This window comes from Anopheles stephensi, chromosome 3 (genome assembly GCF_013141755.1).
Source record: "Anopheles stephensi strain Indian chromosome 3, UCI_ANSTEP_V1.0, whole genome shotgun sequence".
Classification (NCBI taxonomy): Eukaryota; Metazoa; Arthropoda; class Insecta; order Diptera; family Culicidae; genus Anopheles; species Anopheles stephensi.
In genome coordinates, this window is record NC_050203.1 from 54,685,474 (window position 1) to 54,710,106 (window position 24,633).

General features: G+C 48.0%; 1 protein-coding gene across 5 annotated transcripts in view; it reads left to right on the plus strand.

The window, feature by feature from the left end:
- Nucleotides 1-154: 154 nt before the first annotated feature.
- The window catches only part of LOC118513385 (protein outspread), a 217,581-nt gene continuing 193,102 nt past the window's right edge, over nt 155-24,633 (plus strand). For all 5 annotated transcript variants that reach the window (XM_036059049.1, XM_036059050.1, XM_036059053.1 and 2 more), the window contains exons 1-2: nt 155-371; nt 1,929-2,920. In XM_036059049.1, the coding sequence (XP_035914942.1) occupies nt 2,801-2,920 (120 nt within the window). In that variant the 5' untranslated portion in view covers nt 155-371; nt 1,929-2,800. The remainder of the gene's footprint in view (nt 372-1,928; nt 2,921-24,633) is intronic.

The following is a 24,633-nucleotide window of genomic DNA, read 5'->3' on the forward strand; positions in this document are numbered from 1 at the left end:
AAAACTAGTGCGGAAGACAGAGACAGAAAGCAAAAAAACAGAGAAGGCCGATTGCTGAGAGAGGCCGAAGTCGTTCACTCTCTCGTGTTCGAGTTCGGCTTTTGGCAACGCATTCTCTTCGCTTCTGTTTAAAGATCCGGCCTGTGGCAGGGTTAAAAAAAAATTAGCTTTCAACGACGTCGGGTGTGCGTTTTCTGGTGTGCGCGCGACGAGATCAAGCAAATCAGCGTAGCAATTTGCAGTGTTGTGTACGGATTATTTACCGATCATATTAGTACCGAGCCGAGTGAAACTCATCGCTGTGCATTCGAAAACCCCATTTGCAGTTCCATTCTACGACATAACGACACGTGCAGGAGTGAGGAGTTCGAGTAAGTTCGGGGCAAGTGCTGTGACTGGTGAATTCTGTTCACCGGCCAGGTGGATCCAGCGAAGAAACTTCGAAAGCTGAATGTTAACACATTATAATATTTAAGTGCGTGTTTGTGAGTGGCAAGCCGGTTCGAAGCAAGTTCTCCAAAGACAGTGAAGTGGATGTTAAAAGATCCATACATTTTTGCGTACTTAATCACATCACGGTCATCTGAACGACCGAGCATGGGACCGATTGTGAAACGAACCTGTTATTGCTACGCTACGCATACCACAGTGTCACAACACCGGTGATTGTATCATTATGCGTATCATCCAGTAAGCCAGTGCAAGCTGGAATACCGATCGGTCGGCTGCTGGCTGGGTGCATCGCGGTTGCAGTAAAATCTTAGCAAACCGATCGTGCGTGCACGTGAGCGCACAAGTGCGTGCTCAAAAAGGTTGTGTGTGTATTTTTGTTTTACGCCTTCCCGTTGAACTGGGTCGCCTGTGTGCGTAGAGTTGGTGCGCCCGGTGTATGTGTGTGTGCATGCGCGCCCGTGTGAGTAAACAAAACGTTCTAGCCGCTGTGTGGTTGGTTGCGTGTGGTGTGGTCGCACGCATTTTTCCATGTATTACGCCCTCTGGAAGCTGCGATCGATGCGTTGGTGTGCGTGAATGTGTGCGTGTGGAGAATTGCGTTCCACTGTCGCTTTATTGTTATTCTCTTGGTTTTTTTTGTTCTGGTTTCGCCTGCGGGCCAGTTGATGATCACGACACACGCGGGATGATCACAATTTGTTTTCATTTATTTTTGGACCCCTCGAATGCAGTTGAATGCAGCGGTTGGGGCGTTTGGGAGAGAAATTCTGTGATGAGAATGAATTACCAATTAGCTTGTCTACTTAAGTGATAGAGGATTTCATTAAATTATTATTTATCGTAATTTTCGAACTCTTCTAGCATCAGGGCATTGCTGTCTAAATGTGAGCGATAAAAGAAAAAAAAAAACACCATCCATTTCCATCATACAAATTCACAAGCAATAAATTTGTTCAAACAGCTTGACTTAGCTCACCTTGAAGAAAAAGCAACACCCAAAAAAAAAAACAAGCGAAACGAATCGAAACAAGTGTTTCGCATCAAAACAAAAGCACTCGCGCCTGCCTACGAAATTGCTCCGGCCAGTAACGATCGTTGCCGGAAAATTGCAATCGATTTCTTTTCCGGGCCTTAAACTGATAATAGCGGTTGGGTCTTCACCACCCAGACACCAATCGTGCACGTGCTATCGTGTAAAGTGTTTTTCTCCATCAGCAAGAGCTTATCAACAACATCAAAACAATTGCGTGTGTCGTATTTTTCCGAGTGAATTTTCTACTTTTCCCTCTCTCAATTTGACGGAACATTTGTGGCCTCCATAAACACAAATGTGATCGTGGATTCGAATTTGCTGTCAATTGCGCTGACTTTCCCTACCGTGTGTCTGTGTGCGTGTTCAGGGGGGAAAATATAAAGCCCCCGTCCAAAATTGATTAAAATTGTTGTTATCATTTCGTTTGTTTCCCTTTTTACAGTGCAAAACAACGGCCATCACGGTGCATCACAGGTGCAGTGTAAGCCTGTGGGCAGCGCTCTGTGCTGTACGGGCGAGAGTGTCCGTGTGTGTTTGTTTGCGTAGCAAGTGCATCGAGTGGTGTCGATGAAGAATGCAAATGTAAAGCTGTTGAACTAAACAGCCGCGTGGAAAGTAATCGGAAGGTGAAAAAATATTAATTAAAAGGGAAAAGATTACGAGCACTTCAAATCCAACGGCGTGCACTGAGCATTAAGCGTGGTGTGTGTTTGTGAGTTTGTACCAAGTGCAGTTTGCCGAGGAACGCCATCAGAGCCTTAGGCAATTTTTGTGAATGAAAGTTTGAAACGAATAGTGTCGTGTGCTTGTGTTTAGGAGCGAACGTCGGAGCGAAAATTCGACCTCCAGATGGAGATGGCTACGATATAGGAAATTCGAGGCTCTAACAGCTCCAAATAAAGTGGCAGGAAATAAAACAAACAAGGAATTCTAAGCCATCGAGATGAATTCCGCGTGTACGATCGGCTAACGGAGAAGGCTTCCGAGCCTTCCGGAAGAGGATCATCCCCTTTCTTGTTGCTGGGTGTAAGATCGCAACCCTTAGTCCCGCATTTTTTTTTTTCTGCTGCACCACTTACAATCAGTGATAGAATAATATTCCGACCGAAAAGTGAAGTTTGTGCGCAAAGTCTCCCCGCGACGATCTGTCGTCCGAAAACGAGAGGGTGTGTTTGTGCGTGTGAAGAAGGAAAAAAATTGTGTGTGTGTGCCCTTTTTTTGTGTCATTATTCAACCCTCCAGTGAATGTGTGTGTGTGTGTCGAATGTGTATGCGTTTTCCCTTTAAATCGTAAAAAGCAATAATTCCAGAAACATGGGAAGCCGCAACATCGAGTGTCGTAAATTTTCGCCGAACATCTTCAACAAGAGCAAATGCACGCACTGTTTCCGGCAGCGGGAGGAGCATAGTGCAGCCGCCCTGGAATGCAATCGGGTAAGTTTGAACCCAACCGCCCTCACTCTTCTTTGCATATCGCCAAACGCATGACCAAGTCCCATGTGTTTTCGAGCCAGTTTTGTGCCCACAATTTTGTTTATTTGTCTCTCAGAAGCTTTGGCCGATTCGTTTTGTCTGTTGGACTTCACCGTTTGCATCGATTTCGAAATGATTCGGAACGCGTTTTTTTTCTTCCTCGCTGCTCATGGGTTGACGGCATTTGGTGTGGGTGTATGCAGATGCAGTTCGAAGTAGCAGCAACGGCAGCCGTTTGTTTCGATGTTTTTGCGACTGTGATTATTGTGCGCAGCTGCTGCTGCCGCTGATTGAGCCCCGGAATGCGTTGCACTTTTTGGGACACGATTTTGTTCCCAATCGAAACGCATCGAGTTCGGGGAGAATTTATTGGGGAAGCGAAATAAGATTTTTATGTTTGGTATGGGGGTGAGCACAGTTCTTCCATGACCTTTCCATCGGGTGAACAATAAATTGTCACAATTTATTGCCTTCCATTGATTAAAAGTTTACAACTGGCGCATATTGACATGCTATCAAACTTTAAACACTTTCTTATCGTAATGGCGCCTGTTTCAATTTTGAGCCACCACCGTTTTATCACGAAAGCTCATCGGATTTCCTATCGCAATTGCTACGTTATGATGTAAAGTGGCCTACAAACTGATTTTGTAGAGCGATTCCAAGACTCCGGCAACACCCGGCTCGTGGTAGCGTGCATGATTAGGCAATTGATTTATGGCCGATCGAGGCGCAACTTCACCACCAGATGTTGCTGGTGGGTGCCCTTCGCCCTTCCGTTTTTTCAGATGAGGAGGAACCAAATTTCGTCATTCGTTTGGAGAATCCGCCGAACCATGTACCATGATGTCATCTGCGAGCCGCGACACTTCGGGATGTTATAACACCACCAGACTTTAATTAAGACTTTGTTCATAAATTAAAATTTCGTTCCAAACTTTAAATCACGATCGCTGGAAACCCGGCTGGGCACATGTGTTGTTCATCGTGTATGCGGCACCCGCAAAGTCCCCATTTTCGGGGTGATTTCACTTCATACTTATCTCATTGGTGGTGCCGTACCGTGAAATTCTTCTCTGCTCAGCAACGAGCAGAGAACATAATTGGAACGATCGTACTGGAAGGTGAAGAAAATGGGGTAGTTTATTGAAATTTTTTAACGACTCCAGGGACGCATAATAAGGGCCATGGGATGTGGTGACCCATTGTGGCTTGCGAGAGATTGTGACTGTAGATTCCTCGCCCTTTTGGCATCTGTTCTACCGTTGGAAGCAGGGGACGGTTGAGACGTGCGCGCGTGATATTCTGCGCGCGGTTCACATCTTCGTCCATCCGCATGGCACACGTACGCCAACATCGTGGTTCGCGCAGGCAAAAGGGATGAAATTCTTTTGCGTCCGACAGGACCGGGGTCTGCGAGCGTCGCCAATCTTGGCCGCGCCTTACTGACCGATCTTTTTTTTTTTTTTGTTCGCTGTTGCTCTTTTGTCCGGAGTTCCAGTATCTTTCCCGTGCACCGTAAGGTCAAAGGGTTTACCGCGATTCACATCGGCGATCGCGAGTGTGGAAAGCAACTTTTCAACGCGCCCCCGGTAGCGTGGCGGTCAGAATGTGAGCCGATGTCAGGGCCACGGGCCAGCTGAAGGTGACTCTGGGGCCAGCTGACCCCGTCGAGAGGTAAAGAATGCTTCAACACAACGCCGTGCGGAGTGAACTTGAGTGGAGCGGGGGGATGAAAAAAACAAGCACTCCCTCTCAATCCCGATCTCGTGAAGGAGTGTGCGCCTTGGGGCACTCGGTTGGCGATATTCGGTTCGGTTGGAGCATAATTTATGCAAAAAACCATTTCCAAAATAACCTCCCAAAAAGCAAAATCTGCTTGACCGAAACCAATTGAGATACCGGGGGGAGATTTTAAAGCGGGATGGTGGAGGAAGGTAGGGCCAAAACGACGACCACGATGAGGACAACAGTCGCTTGTAACAACATAACAGTCTCTTGAAGAAGATAGCGACGAAGAAAAAACCACCTTTGCCACGGAACGCGAGACGAGAGCACTTTGCCAGAGATGTTTGTGGATAGTTTTTGGGGCAGCTGTTCGGCAGAGTTGTAGCGGGACCGCGTTTTTACCTCGTTTCTTAAGCCTCGCGATCCTGCTTGTTTGTTTGGAGGAGATTCTTTCCACAGCGCGAATTCTTGATCACTCGCGCGAGGTGGGTGATGAAGATCGCGAGGTGTGGTACAGGTGAGACTGTTTGAGGCTTACATCGGTGGCGGCTCTGGATGGAGAACGGCGGTAGCGGATGAGCAACACGATGTATTCTTTCAGCGGGCGCGCGCGCGCACACACAGTATCGGCAACATGCTGACGAAGTCACCCTGACGCCATGCTGCGGAGTGTACGAGTGTGCGTAGTTGAACATCGTGTGATCTCAGAAGGTGTTTGGAGTTTTTGGAAGAGAAATCTTCACAAGTACCAACCCGGAATTAGGGAGACGTTTGAAGTAGTTTCTGGAGTCTAGGCTGGAAGAGACTGGATCCCTTAGGTCCAGTGACATCAGAACTCCTGGGCACAATTCACTTTATCTTGATGTCTGACCTCAAAATCTCTTTCGCCCAGTGCCACGATATCTGTGTGTCTCGATGTAGGTCTCCACTCGCATCGGTGCACTAATAACTATGCTCGCACACCTAGTCATCGGGTCACCGTCGGGATCTAGACGATGGGCCAAATTCGGTAACCTGCTTTCAGCGTCGAGAATGGTATGGCACCGATTTTTGTTAGCTATTCGCGCCATCGCTCTCTCGTATGTATATGTGCCAGTTTGGGGTATTTTCCACCTCGCCTATCTTCATCGCCTGCGGGCACCGGAAACCGGCCTAATAACGGTGATCGTCACCGGTTACGTTTATCACCGAAAAGTGACCAATCTACCGAAGGGGGTAGCGGTCAAACATTCTCCACAGATAGTTCACAGGGCGAGCGAGAAGGATTAAGGCAGGGTAGCTTTATGGGTCGTGATGATGGTGCCTGATGAAATCGAATGAACTTGAGACCTCTCGCTTGCGTCAGTGTCGCTCTCGCTCTTTCGGGGGTGCCAGAAGTCAGGCGAGGTTGGCAATCGGGTGCATATGGTGCGAAATGGCGCACGGCTGGCTGGCTGACTGGCTGTCTACACACCGTTCACGGTCGAGGTAGTGAGCACAGTGTTGGAAAGTGGCCACCCTATTATGGGGCATTTCCTTCTCCACCCCACCCCAAAATGGTTGGGTTCGGGAAAATTGATGGAATGTTTCGAAAAGCCGAATCGAGCGTTCGATCGATTTGGAAGGCAAAAAAAAGGGTCACCGCCACACCAATCGACGGCGGCCAAGGCGCGTAGTAGCATAGGTCGGGTCTGGGCCAAATGCTATTAATGCTTCGAGATCGGGAAGTTTGTTACACGTGTTTTAGTTGTTGTTTTTTTCTTCGGTTCGAGGTTTTTCGTGTGGGAAGGAATTCCACAAGCGATACGATTACACGGACCTTTGGCGCTACCATTAGGCTGGAGGGTCGATCGAATATTGCACCGGTTCGAGTTTATCCGCCCTTGCTGCTGTTGCTCGTGTAACACTCGCACTTGGAAAAGGGCATATGGACATAAAAGCCTGGACATTAATGCTCGGCTCGGCGTACGCGGTTGCGAAAGCTAATCGAGGTCTCGTATAAGGGTCGTCAAGACATTAAAAACACTGAACCCCTCCCGCAAGGAATTCACTGTGAAATCGTAGGCCTCAATGTAACTTAATTCAGTTTCCGAATGTATCTCACACGGTCCTTTTTTGATGTTTGGTCCGTTTGGGAAACATACATCAACTTCGATAGGAACCGCTCGAGATATTTACTCTCCCATCTTGATTAGTCATTGTTTCGTTCGGCTGTTACTCAATTACTCGATCGCAACTGACGATGGTGTTTCGCCCTGTTTGTGTTTCATTTGAACTTCCTGCAAGTTTCACACTGATCCCGAGCTCCTCACTACTCCAGTACGTCTTTTTGGCGGCATCGATCGTAAGGGGGGAATAAAAAACAAAAGTAAAACTCCCCAGTACAAGCATTAAAACAACCGGCACCATGTCGGTGGGCAATTCGCAACCAGAAGTCTGCTACACGGGCCCTTTCGTTGGCTATTTCCAATCGTTCGTTAGGGTCGCTTCTTGGACACAGAATCGTTGGAGCTACTGGGCAAACGAAGGGAAAGGCAAATAATAAAAAACAAACCAGCATCCAATGGTGCTGGTGATGGTGGGTCTTGTTTGTACGGTGGAGTACCCATCTTGTTCCTTCCAATACGTTGCTCCACTGCACGAAGGATTGAAATACAATTTTTCAACAGCTGTTAATTTTTCAATTTCGCAGGTTTGGGCAAGAGAAACAAAAAGTTAAAACAAGAACAAATTAAATAAAAAGACCGGATCCTGTCGGCAGTTGAACTTTATCTTGCCTTCTTCCACGTTCAACACTTTGTTCTTGGGAAACAAAAGGAATCCCTCAAAACTCCCCTTTCGACAGTTGCTCCACAACTGCTGCGAAATAAAACAAACTTAAACAGGGTGTAAAAACACAAACCCCCCCCTCAACAACAACGCGATCGTTTGAAAACGGATCGAACGATCGGTTACTTTTCTCTTTTTTCGGGGCACCCTGGTCGTTCAACGCCAAGAAAAATCCCGACCGACCGGGCATTCCGGAAGCGGACGTTGTCGGTGCTTTCGCCATCGGCAAGTTCGCGTACTGACCGCATCGGAATGCGCGTGAGGCCCACGGTGCGAATATTTCCGCGGATATAAAGCTAGGGTTGCTGTTTATTTGCCGGCCTGTGCCTGCTTGCTTCCTTTAACGGGCTGTCGTTAGCCATTGCTGGTTGTCCGCAGATTCGCCCAGGAACGCTGCGGGTTGTTTCACTTTCATTGCGAATATGTTGCGCCCTCCCTTTCCCTCCGGTTCCTCGCTCCAAGGTTCCAAGCTCGATTTTTTTTTGTTATTAGTTACTAGAGAAGCATTTTTCATGGGATTTTCTAATTATTGGCACGCAGTTTCGGACGGAGGTATTACATTTTTCGGTTGACTGGGGTCTGCATTGTCGGGGGTTTCGCTTTTGCTTTCAAGTAGAAAGTGCTTTCGTTAATCTGTTTTTTTTTTTTTGTCGTCGTACCGCCATTCAGTTCTATGCGTTTCCCAGCAGTGTGAGCTTCGACAAGTCACGATGAGATTTTGATGATGAGGAAAGATGGATGATAATCTATCGCTTGGTGCAAGGTGATTGCTTTCGCTACCCTTTTCGCTGCTCACCGTCAGCATGCGATTTCGTTGGAATAGTTTGCAGTTTGATGGATTAATTCTCTATCGGCGGCTTTTAAAGAGCTTCCCATTTTCTTATCCGATCTGGGCCAAAAGATTGCAAATGATATGGAGCTAGAGACTTTTAAGTGCAAATGAATTGCTTATTTACGTTCGATTTTCAATCTCAATCGCTTCACGAAACCAGTCAAGAAAAGCTCCAAACGGGCGGACTTTAAACTTTAACTTCTCGGACCGCACCAACCACACATGATTCGATTAACCTTGATTCAGCAAGGCAACCTGCACGTTTTCGTGCGTGTTTCCTAACCTCGTGCGTAACCACCTCCAGCACGCCACGACTCGCTCGGAACAGCAGGTTTCGGTACGATCCGATCGTACGCGCGACGGTGCAATGAACTGGGGAGCCCTACCAACCGGCTGGAACAAACGACGATGCACAAAAGGGAAAGGTACTGTGGCGTCTTACACGTTCAAGCACACGCACGAACACATGGGCGCGTGTGGCCAGGAGCCATTGACTGCCGCTCCGTCAGCTCTTCACGACACCGTGGAATGTGATTGTTGTTCTTCGACAAATCGCGCCACCCCCCCCCCCCCTCGATATCCACCAGTGATGATGTGTTTTTGATTGGGCCAGTATGTTGCGTGTGATGCTTCTTCAATTGGGCGAGCATAGGTGTTTTTCTTTCGTTTTTTTTTCCGTCCGCTTGTGTAGCCCCACCGAGGGGCTCCGAACCGATCGTTAAAGTATTTTTCTATCGTTCGATTTCTTGTTTCGTGTGGATGAATGCTTTTTATGGGCTTAGATTGAAAGAGAAAGTTCAATCTCCTTTGAGGTATGGAGCGGTGCAAAAGGATGTAGACAAATAAAAGGGGGGGAGGGAGGGAGCAGGGGAGGAAGGAAGGTGAGCAAATTCAGCCAGAAAATGAGTCAAACATGACATCGCGGCGGTAAACGTGACCAATGCGTGAGTAATTAGGCGAAGCGTTGAAGCGAATCGACGGTGACGATTGAGTTGAGAATGTGGATTGCTGCTGCGTCCTGGCGCCTTCAGTCTTAGCGCTTATCGCAAAATGAATTGAATTCATTAGCGAATTTATTATCTTGCGATAGGTAATGCCGAGAAACGATGCCGATCGTATCGATTTCTTGAGCACTTGAAGGTGTCGGCCACTCAGATCATTCCGGTTATTATCTGGCTTACTAGACTTACTGATACCACATAGTTGGATAGTCAGCCCTCACTACAGGGGGAACGGTCCGGATGGGATTTGAATCTCGGTCCTGCCATGTGAAGACCTCTACCACCAGGACAATCCTTCACTCAATAAGCTCCTTTATTGAGCTCCTCCACGTCTAAATTTGTCGACTAGTCTCCCCTTTTTTTCGGTAAATCCTCCAAGCACTCCAAGATAAATGTTTCTATTGACTCGCATCTTCCGGTCTCTACGAAAGCGTACAACTTAATCCGGGTCGGACAGAAACCATAAACAACCTTCACACGGTGCGTTAGCGGACTTTGAGTCACAAGTTCTTTATCTTAAGACGCGGCCAGCAGCATAGCATTACCGGGCGAAACCTTCTCGGTAACACCCGCTCCATCATCGTTCGTTTCCGCCTTCGGAGTCTATGGCGCAAGGAACACAAACGTGACCTTATGGGATCTATTTTCGGTGCGTAGTTATTTAATTAGCGTTATCTGCCTTTACGCTAGATAATCCTTATCTGGTGGGTTCACCATACGCCTCAGGGTGCCTACCTACTAACGTTGGCGGCGGTGGTGGAGGTGAAGCAGTTTGTCCACTCTGTGGTTGATGTCTCTATAGCCGATACAGGCTGTGGAGACGCATCGTTAGCTGTTGTACCCTTTTTCCCCTCACAGACACTCGCCTCGCGGAAGACAATGCGTTTTCTGCCCCAGGTGTATGTGTGTGTATGTGTTTGGCCTTCGAGTGAAGCAACGACCGACCATTATTTGGTCGGTACGAGGTTGTGCTGTACGTTGGTAGAAAATGGAGGGCACCGATAGGGCTTCCCTGGTTCGCTCCACCGTCTAAGCGTCATTCGCCCTGGGTGAAAAGAGTCGTTGCGTTTGAGGAGGGTTGCCCCGATAAAGTCTAAAAGGTCATGACGCTATCACCCAGCAGAGTTTTCAATTATTCATACGCAATGGTAATGCGCTTCAATTTCACTTGCTGAACCCAATCTGTCCTGTGGAGGGCACATCCAGAAAGTCGCCTTGAAGTGAAGTGTTTATTTTTATAACACATCATAAGAACATGGTAATAATCCCGGATGATCCGTGTCCAGGCTTCGTAGGCTTATTAAATGGAGGAACAAATTCCACAACCATTATCACCGCTTGGGCAGTGGTCTTAAAGCGGTCTTGAAGCGAGCAAATTGAGCTCGAGTGTTAAGCATCGAGCGGACACCGGTTGCGCTCGTTGTGCGAATGTGTCGTGATCGGCAACAATTTACACGGAATTTGTACCCGTCTAGCCAGGTTGACACATTCTGCATTGCGAACCAGCTCACCCATCTTTCCCTCCGTCCATGTCGTGTGCAGCGAGACGAGCACAACGGAATGGCTGCAGCTAACACAAGCGAGGCGAGCAATCCGGCATCCCAGACCGTAGTCAAATTATAATAAATCGTCTTCACTTCACACCTGATCATGTGCCCTTTTGCGAACTGTGTGCATGAGTGTGTGCGTGTGTGCGTGTGAGGAGGACGAAGAGACGGTTGAAGTGATAGGATGCTGGAACGGAAGCGAAGTTGCTACAACGAACGAGCTCCCGTCCACGTCCGGATCTCCGTCTACGAATGCCGGGTAAGCCTAGATCAGGCTGCCTGGGTGTTGCTGGGTACGATCGAAGCAGAGCCACTCTAGATCGCGGCTTGATGGTGAAGACGACGTGTGCTTATGATGAAATAGGATACTTTGTGGCTTCCTTAATGTCGCGCTTCATGCCGGGCGATAGGAGTGGAAGCTGGAAGGGCAGTTAGCCTTCACAGTGCACTTTTCGCACTTCATCTTGGCATCGATGGCACGATCTTTGGGCGTGTTGTCTCATGCACCCTGCCCCAACCGACGCGCATGAGTGGTGGAGTAACACTAAACCAGATTAGCTACTTCTGATAGTGACAGAAGACTCACATGCATTCTACACACCTTCCCGGTCGCTGCTTCGAGAGCAGCGAGCTCTTTCCATTTTTCCTCCCCAACAAAGCTTTCCGATCGATGTTCGATTTCATCTGCATTGGCTTTCGGTGTGGTGTCGCCAGCGTTTGCCCGCCGATGCGCCCTGGTGTGACCAGCAACTTTCCTACTCCCATCCAGCCGGCTCCCCTTTCCCACCGCAGCTGGAAGAATGGAATGTGGTTCCAAAAGGGGAAAAAAACACGATGCGGTTTCACACCGGCTTCGATGCGTTTGCGTTTTTCGCTTGCTGTCTTCGGATGTGTGCGTAGCGATTCATTTGGAAGACGAATGCGCGCGCGCGCCCCCTCCTGGCACATTCACACACACACACACATCGTCACAGAAATGACCAGCTCGGTCCCGAAGCAGCAGGTACCCCTGCACACTTTTCTCAGCGCCAACCCGCCAATGCGCCAAATGCGCAACATAGAAGACAAATGAATGTGCACAAATGTGAACAACAATTGTCGATAATCATCCATTCCGGTGCGATGGTCCGTGGGTTCCTGGGAGGATTAACCAGACGTGGGGGGGATGTGTAGAAGCTGACTCACAGCAACTGGCGGCTTTCCGTAGTGAAGGCGCCACAACACTTACCACCATTTCCCAGGCGGGATGAGATTGCGATGATCGCCGATGGATGGTACGAGATGAACCAAGGGTGATGGCAAACGCCGCGCGAACGTCATCGGCTGTCGTGAAGCTGGTGGAAATTTGTTGAAGATTAATCATCTTTCACATACAACTCTCTTTCGCGTTGCTTTGTGAAGTTGGTTTTTGTGTGTTGTGTTGTTTTCGTTTTGTTGTTGTCTCCGCCATTTAGTTTTGTGTGTTACGGTTACTGTTCTCTCCAGTCGTTTGCCAGCTTTAATTTCTCCTTCTCGGCTGCCCGTTCGCCATTGTTTTGCGATCGATCCATCCAACCGTTCAATGTCTTCGACGCGATTCCGATGGAAATAACCTCTCCATTTCTTTGCTGATAGGTTTTTCTCATGCTGGCCGGTTTTTTGTAACTTTTCCTTTTTGTACCCGGCAAACATGTACCTTGTCTTGTTATTTTTTGTGGATAATTGAATTCTGTTATATTATAAATGTATGTTACTTCATTAAAACAATGCTTTCATCTATTTTACTCTTCCCTTTTTTTTCTCTTACAACACTGCTGCCTTCTATATTAGCCAAAGTAATACAATCCCTGAAACGCTCTCGACCGTCCGCTCGGTATCTGTCATTGTCCTTAATTATTTCTTTAATTTTATTGCAACACCACGGGTGTTAATTTCGAGATAGTGTTGATAACGGCCGCGCCACACTATCTCCAGTCGCCAGACCATCCCGACCAACGTCACATGATAGTTTTATCGCCCAGCGTTGATCTTTTGTGCCCTGTTATCTTGCTCGAGGCACCAACGTCAGTGGACATAGGCACCTACATTATCGCATCATAAACTGGTGTAATTGCGTAGTCGTGATTTACTCTCGCAGTACTCCCTCTCGCAGTCTAATGGACGTCGGGGAGCTCGCAAGTGGAACTGATTTGCTCGAGCTAGATTTATGAACGCTTCATTTATCTAATTACCATCTACACTGATAATGTGAAGATAAGAAGCAGGACTAAGTTCTAGTGGTCTAGGAAAAGAAAAGGTGCAGGGAATGTTGTGTACTTCGTAAAGTAAAAACTCAACTTTAATTATTAGTACTTACAGAAGGAAGTATTTGAAATTCGTCAAATTGAATCCGCTTAACGATCGTTTGTTAAAACAAAGTGGAAACAAAGTGGTTGTACGGTGCATCTCACCACCAAAAACTGCATCACAATCGGCCGGTCTTATAAATATGTGTTTATTTTCTTTAATATTATGGGCCATATCCACTTGACGAGGAAAAGAAAAGGTAAACGTAGGAAGAAGGAAGACAAGAAAATGCGTGCCCGAGTTGAACGGTGCACTTGTACAGCGGAACTACACATAAAGTACATCTCACCACCCAAACACACACACACAACATTTTTGTTGGCCACCAGTACCGACACCGCTCAACCCCCTTTCGGTGGCCCCCGATTGTTTTTTGTTGTTGTTGTTGTGGTTGTTCGCGCTCGGTACCGCGTGGGGCCACCTGCGTCCGTGGCGTGTTTGCGTACGCTTTCGACACTTCCGCTCGCGAAACGGTTGGCGCACGCGTAAATCGCGCTAACAAGGTGAATTATAAGCATAACCACCAGCAAAACAAGTAATTACTTAAGTCTTATTAAGTTTAATATTGCATTAATTGGTGCAATTAAAACGAAGGAACAAAAAGGGTCGACGAGAGTGGAGTGGTCCACTGGTTCATGAGGGGGGGAGAGTACGAAAAATGTGTTTTTGGGGGGTCGAAGTTAAGGTCGAATGGTGGTGCTGAAAAACTGTTGAAACGAAATGCAATCTGATGGAGTGATTTGTGTGAGGCTCCAACAAAAATAAGATCTTGTTGGCATGACTTGAACCGACTTCAAACGAAAAGAAGTCTGCAGAGGGAGCTCCTCACGAACCCAAGTAAGAAGTCTAACGCAAAGTAAGACGAAATTTAAAACGCTTGATAAGAGTTGGAACCACCTCATTGTGTTTTGCGATGAATTATTTCCCCAATTTTCCCACCCACCAAAACCCGCCCTGGACGATCGGCATCAGATCGTTTAATCAGAATCATTCCAAACCCCAACCAAGCCGTTCAGCCGCTCGCTCGCACACAATCATATCGATCGAAAATGGGAATGAAAAATTTATCAATTGCACCTTAACACGATAATAACTTTATTCGAAATAATTTCGTTCCGTTCGGGGCAGTTTACACGCTTTACGCAATCTCGTGCCCCTGTCCCGTGATCGTGAAGCCACCGGCCGGTGGTGGTGAGGTGGGCGAGATAAGCGATCCTGTAGTGGTAAAGCCTGCTCTATACAACTACCCAGCCCCACATTCTATGCTGTTGGAGTGGAAGTATCTTTTTTTTGTGTGTGTGCTGTTGTTCGTTGCTTCCCACCTCAAGAGCTTCTTACGATCGTACGATCACCGGAACATATGTTTCGACTCGGGCGGTTTGTCCAACTCCCAGTCTCCTTCTCGCACTTTTTCTCTGCAAAGTTTGGTCTGGTCTGGTGGTATGTTTCCATTTTCGTCTCCAAGTGAAGTGGATTGGCGGGGTTGGTTGGCTAAGGAGTACCCAGGGATACCGAAAGGTGTCAGGTCAATGGTGAAGAATGCATCATGCTGTCAGTACGTGTTCTGGTCGCGCACTTCCAAAATGGTAAAGGGGGTACTTATGCGAACGATCGGCAAACTGTGAGTGGAGCTTATTCCGTTTCGTGTTCCTGTGCCTGTTTTTATTGTGGCTGATCTGTTCTCCATTTTGGCTGGGATCGAGAGCTGTGGTAGGAGTAGTAGTAGTTTTTTTTTGGGGGGGGGGGGAAGGATAGACACAAACGAAGAAGAGATGAGAGGGTTAGGGCTTGATGTGAAGGGCAAACTACTCACCCTGTACCGTAATGTGCCATACATTTATATATTAGTGGCTAGAATACGCGGTTTTCGCGCTAAGCTTTCAATGGCCGGGAAGGTAGCAAGGGAGGGATGGAGCATGGGGGGGATGTGCACTGGGTGGTGGTAGCTTTAATGGGGTCCTCAAGCCTAGGCTCGGTTCGGGCCCGTCTCAGTGATCGTCGCGTCGCCCGGTAACGCGTCATCCTGGTACCACTCTAGACCTAGGGCTGAAGGAATGCTGATCAAGTAAGCTGGACGCCGAGTCTGGCTGGGTTGCTGTACAGATGCTTGAGAAGTGGGAAGATTGCTTGTTGTTGGTCGTCCATGGTCAAGATACGATACGCGTCCCGGTATGAGCGGCACGAATGGAAGAAAGCAAGAAAGCAAGAAAGAAAAAAAAACGTACTGCCAAACCGGCCCCCAACACACAAGGTGAAAGAATGAGAAAAAGCCGGTACCGGCATTGGGGCGTTCTTGCCACGAGCAGCATCACTCAATGCTGGAAGTAGCTTCGAGCTTGGAGCTTGAGCATATCTTAAGGGTCCCCAGTGTGCTATAGGACCTCGAAGGAGAAGGGCGAGTCAAGGCAAGGCAGTACAATTAGTTCTCGTGTGGGCTCGCCAAAGCCTGGACCGCGTCACCGTTCTGGAGAGCGCACCGTGGAGAGCCATTTTTTGTCTTCGTTTTGGGGGATGTAGAGAAGCGTAGAAATAACATCTCCCCGAACATGGACTGGGACTTTTGCCCATGCGGATGCTTCGTATGATGATGATGATGATGACGATGATGGAGATCGTGATGAAGCTGGTGGTGGTGATGATACGGGAGAGAGAGACGTGGCGACTGTACCCGATATACCTACGAAAGTGTGCCCTGAAAAGAAGGGGTGCCCTGAGCGATGTTGACGCCCGTTATACCGTAGTGTTGGAAATTCGTGAACGCATTCTTGTGCTGCAGTTCTGGGCGCTCTGGGCGGCTGGGAGAAAAATGTCTGAGACTTTTCGGGGTCGGACATTCTTGGCGTCCGGCGTCCCGCGACGCTACTTTTTGTTGGCGTTGCGGAATGAAGGAAGCATTCTTTGGATGTAAACTACTGACGCGGACGCTATGCTGGGGAAAGGTAAACATGGTATGTACATGCTAGAATCCGGAGTTTGGGTCAGCAAAACCGGAAGTTTGCCCAACACCGGAATCGGGAACGGGAGCACTTAGACATGACGTTCTACATGTTTGTTCGTCGTGTCTTGGGAGTGGTATTTTTTCGAAGTTAGCATAGTTTGAAATTCTTGAACCAGAATCCAGCAGGATTTCGTACGAAACCGATCAGAGCCAACATTCTGCGGTACGTGCTCCTATCAGAGAGACTTCATCTTCACTGGTGGTAGTGATGTAGCATAAAATTTAATGACCATTCGACGGTCACCCCCGGAGGGCATAACATTGTCTTCCATCTCCTCCGGGCTGAAGACCAGACCATGATTACTCACCTCATGCGCCCTTCCCCCCCGTTATCTTTGCGATCACCTAGAACGATCACGGGCGTATCACACATTCGCTGCTCACTGCTTAAAATATCTCCACAAGCTCTCCCCACCGACCGAACGGTTTCACGTTTCACGACGTTCGGAAGAAAACGGGGAAAAAAACGGAGTGCGAGTCATTGTTGAACGATTTGCACCCTGCGGGTGCATCTTCATCTTCGGCGGGAAATGCATCAACGAATCGGAACCCTAACCCCATGATGAGTGCGTGATCTGCGCAGATTGTGGCCCAAGGGTGCATTAACAGCGGGATGCAACGGGATGCTGTGCCTGTGGGGGTTTTCACGACCGAGGCTGCGCGTAGCAAGAGCATCATGTCCATCAAATTATTGGAAGGATTGGAACTGGTTTGCTCTAGATTCTGTTGCGTGCGATCCGGAAAGGGTGGAAAATGGGAAGAACATCAAACAGAATGCGTTGTTGTGTGTGCGTGTGTGTTCCGCTTGGACTTAATGAGACATAGTTGTGTAATCTCTTGCTTAGATGGATATGTTGTGGAAGTGTTAGTTCTTAACCGCTGCCACAGTCAGCGAAGATTTGTCTAACCTTCAGACCACCACAAAACATTCCACCAACAAAAAAAAAAGTCCCCGTTAGATGGGGCAATCGGAAACTTTATTTTCCGTTCAGCCGAACCGAGGTGTCAAATCTGTAGCAAATTAAGCCATATCGAGGCCAGGCTCTCGTTTGGTTGTTTGGTGTGCAATTTCACCATGCCGCAGACCGTCTAGGCGCTTCCATTCCACCGATCGCACCGATTGGATGATCGTGGCGGGATTTACGATTCAGTGCCTAGTCGCTGGCGTGTAATCCTACAACTTAATCGGACTGAACCGGGCGAAAACCCCAAACAAGCCGCAAAAGCGAACACAGGACGGTGACAACCGTTGGGAACGAAGCGGCATCTCAGCTCGCTTCGTCCACCACCGCGTAGTGACAAATCAAAGCGCGTACCAGCGTTTTGGGAAGGTGGCGGTGGCGATGTTTGCTAGCACACTGCTTCGTCTTCCAGTTTTCGCCTCCATTTTGGAGCCGGGCCATTCGTACACCGGTTGACCGCAACATCGACCAACACCCGCCGTCGAGTGTTCCTTCCTTTGCACCGCCCGATTATGAACACGGTCCCGAGGAAGTCTCGTACACGGGAAGTCCGCATCTGGCAGTTTGTTGTTGTTGTTGGGGCGTCCGGGAACTTGTGTGTGAGGCTGTGCGAGAGTGCGAAGAAGAAAATTGACACATTACTAAATGATCGCTTTGCCAGTAACGGGACTCGAGACCTGGGTTGGTGGCGGCAGGTCCGACCAACTTCCCAACGCACACCGGGAACCGGGATTGGGCTGCTGGTGATGATCCACAGCCACAGTGTTGCTAGTGTTGTCCGACATGCTGCCAACCGAACCGACCGTGGTCTGAAGAACCGGTCCAAGATCGTTTTCTTCTAGTGTGCCCAGTAAGTGTGTGTGTGTGTGTGTGTTTTCCCCACTCGCTCTCTCACTGTGTCCCAATCCCCTTGCGCTGGCTACGAACACTCAAAAGAGGTCTCCAGAATGTGGACTCCCGGCGAACGGCCGCTGTTGGGAAAGGTCGGCGAGTGACGCGAGGGTAAAGCGATCGAAGAAAGTTCGAAAGACCAACTTCTCGCTCGCTTCACGGCCAACGTGGGGAAAAGAAAATTTAAATTTCTTTCTAATTTATGATTTCATTATACAGGCTGCGGGGTCGGTTCGGTTGTGGAGATCTACCTGTTAAAGATCAGGTCGTATCTGCGGCACAGGGCCGAGGCCAGAGCATGTCTTCTGTTTTGAGAGCCACACTGATCCCCTTTTTGGAGGAGTCTCATTTCCAGTTCGCCTCGGTGTGCGATCTGTGTTGCGTCTATGATTTGTTGCATCACAAGATCTGCTTCGTGCGTACCTCTTTTCCACCTGGGGACGTTTTAATCGTAGCATCTCGTAGGATCCTACCTGTTTGAAGAGTCAGTTCCTTTCGAAGCGTTTGAGTCCGCTATTGAAAGCGGAGTCCCACACACATGGGACTCACGGTTGCCGAGTCAGGCAGATCACTCGGTTCAAACGCAAGTGGAAAATTAATTCTGCGTTGAAGGCTTAACGTAATAAATAACTTAAAGTCACGGTGTTTCTCCTAGCGCATGCATGATGCGGACTGCCGGGCGCAGAAGATTGAACGTGTTGACGGTTCTTTGGGACCAAATTGAAGTTGTCACTAGCTAGGCTAGCTAGCCAATTTGCAAAGAAGCGTTCGGGAGAGGCAATAATTTGTCGTTTTCTCACAAGTGAAAGCATTCGTAACCGTTGATATCAACTTATCTGCGCAGTGAAGCGGGACGAGACAGACTTCCTGTTATTGGTTTAGCTAATGGACTAGCTCAGAAACCTGTTGCACCTGAAAAGAGGGTACCTGGTTATCCTAGTGGGCTGGATAGCCATGTACCGGAAAAACAAATTAATTTCAATTGATCAACCTATGCCCACGAAAGCCCGCACACTTGCTCGGCGCGACACAAGGGGAATAAACATTTCGCCAACAAACAAATCGTAGGTTCTGGTGGCAATCGAGAATGTGGTTCTCTAATTATTTCGCTCCCTGGGGGAGGTCGCCTGTACGCCGTTTCCTGGTTCGCCGGCACATGCGGGAGGGAAAAGCGAGCAGCTCAGCGGTTGCGCTTTGCGTGGCGTTCGATTTATTAGACGCGAATATTCAATTGTTATTCGCGTCGCCGACGATGACGACGACCTACACGCATTCCACTAGCGATCCCCGGGAACATGGAGTATGCGGTGGGCTTCTGAAGTACGAGCGAGTGTGAACCGCGGCATTGAGCCGATCGGCAGCGGGTAGTGTTTGCCCTTTCCGTGTCCACGTCCATGGGGTGACGAAAAATAAACCGGACCTTCCGGAGAGTGTCAAGGTGTTTGGACGTTTAGGTACACGGAGCCGCTGGCTTATGCCACCGATGGGGGGTCCGCAAGCGCGTGGTTTGATTGAAAATTAATATGCACACCGTTTTTGCATGGCGATAGCCGATCTCGAGACCTGCTTTCGTGCTGGTTTGAGGACAGCTGACAGGTTGATGCAGACTGCCCTGGGTGGGGGGTTGGCGCGATTATGACGCGAGGAAGTTGGCTCCCGGGTTGCGATCGGACCAGTCGTAAGCGGCCGGGACCAGGGCAACCACCACCAGCTCACCAGTGGGTGCTATCGGTGCGAGGTGTACTGCTAGATGTACTAGATAGGGCTGATGGTTGGGTGGTTTGAACTGGTCTTGCAGCTTGAATGAAACTTCTGATCGGAAACCGTAGGCGTTCGATGTTATTGTCACGCACTTGGTGGTGACGCTCGAAGCTGAAGCTGAATAGCTTAAGCCGTTATTCTTAAAGAACTGAGCTACGGAGTTGGGCAATGGGAAAACAAAACAAGCTAACTTCGGTATCTTAATTGCTTGACAAATCCAATAGAATTCCAACGCGCTTAATTAAGATATCGATCGAATCAATGTTGAATGAACCGCTAACGCTTTATTATTCTGTTTTCTTTCTCTCGCAGGTACGTACAACGTTTGTGAGCACTGGCACAGTATCTGGTAGATATGGGTACAACATTGATAATTCCACGGGCCCACTTGAAATTGTTAGCGAACCATCAAACACGACGACATTCCTACTGGCCGCTTCAGCTAAGAACTTCATCCGGAATCGATGCAGCTCGTAATAACGTAATCTATTTCCGTTTCTCCATCGGCTAACGAGAGACGGTCGGTCGGTCGCTCGTTCGCTCGCTCGCTGGGTTTGGTATAATTGTACTAATAACTTCCTTCCGAACGTTTCGAGAACGCTCGTGCGATAGTATCGATGCGCAGCGGTTGCATTGTGATAAGCGAAGCGCATCAATGATGCTGATGATGATGATGATGACTACTTTGACAGGCGGCAGTGTAGTTTCATTCGTGGACCTTTAAGCCGCCACTCCGGAAGGGTAGCTGCATCCGGTTGAGATATCTCTTCTCCATATGCAACAATGTGTGTACGAAAACATTGGTGAATTAGTGTCACTTTGATACTTTGTGTTTTTTTTTATAAAAGGGTAATAACGGGTGACGTTTGACTTGTACCTTGACACTTGTATCTCACTGGACGTGTGTGTTGTGATCAGGTGCAATAGCCGTCTGGCAACTGCACTCAATGCGTGAAGGTCGCCCGAGCACCTGATGATGTTTGAGATTACTATTTGCCTCGGTTGGTTCTCGATGTAGATGATTGTGTGAGAATTCCTTTATTCATAACTTGTTTTAAATTATCCCTTCTAATTCTGGAAACTTCCCTAAACATTCTAAACCGCTTATGTAGCGTAACAATTTATGTTCCTCGTTCAAATCGAAAGAAAAGCCAATTTTCCACCGGAAGTGGTCGAAATTAGAAGTTTTAAATGTTGATAAGCCTTCCACTCGCGGTGTCATGCATGAGCAAGTTCATGGCGTTATTATTCAACGCCACTTCCTTTTCAACCCCCGGATACCAAAGGGATGACACAGCACTCTGAAGTTAAATCAGCTCACCGAAGGTGTTTAATGAAGGTCGTCTTGTTTCCGCGATTAGACATCAGAACGCAAACGGTGGATGCGTTCGGTGGGCAAGAATGGAACACCAAAGCTCGTCGAGTTGGGCGTGTGTGTTTGTTTAGTGGCAACGCAACGCCCTTAAGGGCATTGTATCGGCAAGTGGTGCAACAGCCGGAAGGTCAAAAGCCACTCCGCTAAATGAGTCGTTTGTAATGTTTACACCGGGCGGCTTACGCCCTACGCCAAAAGGCCAGCCGTAAAACGCAGCGCTAGACTATCAAGTGCGATGTAACTAAGGGCCGAACACGAGCAACAATAGACCCTGCACGGAGAGGGCCCTTGGTTGGCCAATGGCGTGCAAAAGGCGATGCGTCAAGCGTCGTGTTTTTTCGGCGCAGGCTACAATTTCACAATGTTTGCGCTGTTCTCGCTACCACCGCTCGGTGTATTGCCGTGGGAAATGACCACCGGAACATTGGGCGGGTCGGGAAATCCGGGGTCGTTACGGAGCATGTTTTGTTTTTCCTGCAGTGATGCGTGGCGGTTTTCGGCGGCGGTTCCAAGGAAAGTGGGGACGGATCAAGGGTTTAAAGGTCTAAAGAAAGGGAAATTTTTTTCACCTCATCATCATCATCCTCATCTTCCGTCGCGTGATCATCAAGATTGATACCGTACATCTTGATCGGTGGCCACAAAACGGTAATGATATTGTGGTTAGTGCAAAGACAATTTCAGTCCGTTCAGGCTTCGGTTAGGCCTTAGCCCACTTGCTTCCCAAGCCTATTGTATACGGAGTGAGCTTTTATCTCCCCGGTGGACTAAAGATTCCAACAGCCCCAGGAAAAGCTAGGAAGGTGGTGATGGTTTTGTACTATTTTCTCAACCTCCACTTCTCCATTTCACCTTCGCCTTCTGCTTGCTCGAATCTTAATTGTGTTACGGCGCAAAGTGCTGCGGCCACGGTTGTTACGGTTGTTGTTTTGTGCGTTTATCTATATCGTCGCTTATCCCCGGTGCGGTGCGTCGGGGCTGGGAAACACTTTTACTATCGGTTGGGCAGTGAAGGTCTTAAACACTCGCCGTTTCTCCATTTCGGTGCATCCAGTAGCGCTTTAACCGGCACGAAAAGTGGTGGAGGAAATCAAAAATCGGAACAAACAAAGCAAATAAAGCTTAAAATCTTAAACTGGGGATGATCGTTTATGATAGCCATTTTTTTGGGGGAGGGAGCTGTGTTGTAATTGCGGTCTAGCGTTCAGACGGTTGGAAGGAAATTTGTAAAACATTAACTGATTGTTTCGCGGGATTGTGTACTCGGTCCATTCCCGTTCGCTTTCAATAAAAAGTGATTCTCCGCCTGATTCCAGGTGACAGTGTTGGCGGGCTCGTGAAAATCCCGGGTGTCGCGTAACCGGCGTCATCATAGTGGTTACATTCGATGCAAAACATGATCGTCGGTGGACGTTTAGGATGTGTATCTAGGCACACGAAATGGAGCAGCCTTCCTGGAGGACAATCATACCCGCAACCGGGCTGCTTATTTGTAGTCATTATGCAGAAATTGTGATGAAATTTTGTGTTTGAAGACGGTCGGAGATCTTCACCGTGCGGTGCCCTGCGTTGGGTGAAATGGTTGGAGTCTCTTTTACGATGGACCGCACCGCCAGATAACATCCATCATTTGGCCGCGTCTGTCATGGATATTGTGTTTTATTACTGCCGGGGCCGGTTGGGTCATTCGGTACGGGTTGATGCGATTGCGCTTACACAATCGGCGCTGGGTGAAGCGAGGAGTTGGGTTGGTTTTTTTTTTTTTGGTGCAACGGACCGTAATGAGTGTTTGCTAACTTGAGGGGTAGTTAAAGATGATTGCCTCAAATGTGCTGACGGTGGTATTGTGGACAGCATAATTCAGTGCAAACATGAATAAATCCTTGAACTGGGGTTGCAATTTGCAAACACCGAAACCGCAAAGTTCTCATCATTATTAGCGTTGGTCCTGGAGTAGTTAAGACTTGGGCATGGTTACTTACATAAGATTTGGCTTTATGGCCACTTAAGAATGTTGTTACTGATAATCGAATCAATTCTTAGATACTTAGAAAAATTTGAATGAAAAAGTAGGGAAAATGAATAAAATCCATTTGGCTGTTACATTGCGGAAATCATAAAGAACCCTTTTCGGGCTAATTTTTTGTTTTGAATTGCCTATCAACAATAGATTATCAAGCTGTTAGGGGGAAAAATTATAATCAATTTAAATTTTTGCTCGGTGTTTCTTTGTTGCCTATATCGAGATAGATATTGACAAAAAAGGAGCTCGCCATTCAATTTAGGTCACCCCGAGAATCTTCCCCAATTTTGCTTAAGCTCATGCAAAATGGAGAAGGAAGGCGATAAGGAAGAGTTTGCCGAAAGAGCCCTCCACAAAAAAAGGTTTCTCTTTGAAAGATTGGGATCGTAGGAAAATAAATATATTTACGAGAGTCGGAAGTCGGTGCCGGTGCCCTACCTATCAACTGGCAATTATAGATCGTTAAGCAACTCGGCCATCGTCGGGAATTTCGGGAATTCAATCGGGATATTGGCACAAAATTATGATACTTTGGCCGGTCGGAATCGCGGTAGCGTGCTCCAAAAAATTGGGTTCCGAGATGGAAATGGTGGTCGAATGGGGGATGTGTGTTTCGCATGCCCATTACCATTCGGTTCGCCGGTGGCGTATGATTAGTTCCAGTTATCGAACCGCTGAACCCTGAAGCGGTTCTCTAACATCATCTTGAAACATGAGACATCTGTTACTGCGAAAGGCATGTCGAAAGGCACGGAATGCCCTTGCGCTGTTGCGTATTAATTATTCCGGTCGATGGTTGATGTGAAAAATGGCGAAAATTTGGGACCTCAGGTGAGGTGATCTTTGTTAGTGGGTCGAGTGCGTACGTGTCCGTTATATTTATGACTATGACATCCGGATTTAGGGTGTACATTATTGGGGTGATCGAATGAATTATGGCAAGAATGACCCAAAAGAAGGTGCCATGTCCTAGAAAACAAAAAACGGGTTTAAAATTGTAGATCATTTCGTACCACCGCTTATCGGGTCATTTACATTCTTCGCTCCCCGAAGCTTATAATACCCTTTAATGATCGTGAAATGCAACAAAAACACGGACTCTCGAGTGGCAAACAATCGCACGCTCTCCATCATTTGTAGCCATTCGAATGTTCATAAATTACGCCATGCTGCCGGTAAGAAATCTCGCGTTCGCGATCGTGTGCCAATATTCCGATATCGGCTCGAATATATGACATCACACACGGCGTGATGACGGGGTGGCTCATTAGCGGCGGTTTCACAGCGGCCGGTTCGAATCTAGCCGATGGAATAATTAAATATTTCTCTCCCATACGTACGAACTGCAACACTGTCAATGATGCAGATTGACGCAAATCACCCGGTGCGACCGTATCACGACACGCAGTAGTGTGGTGGTGGT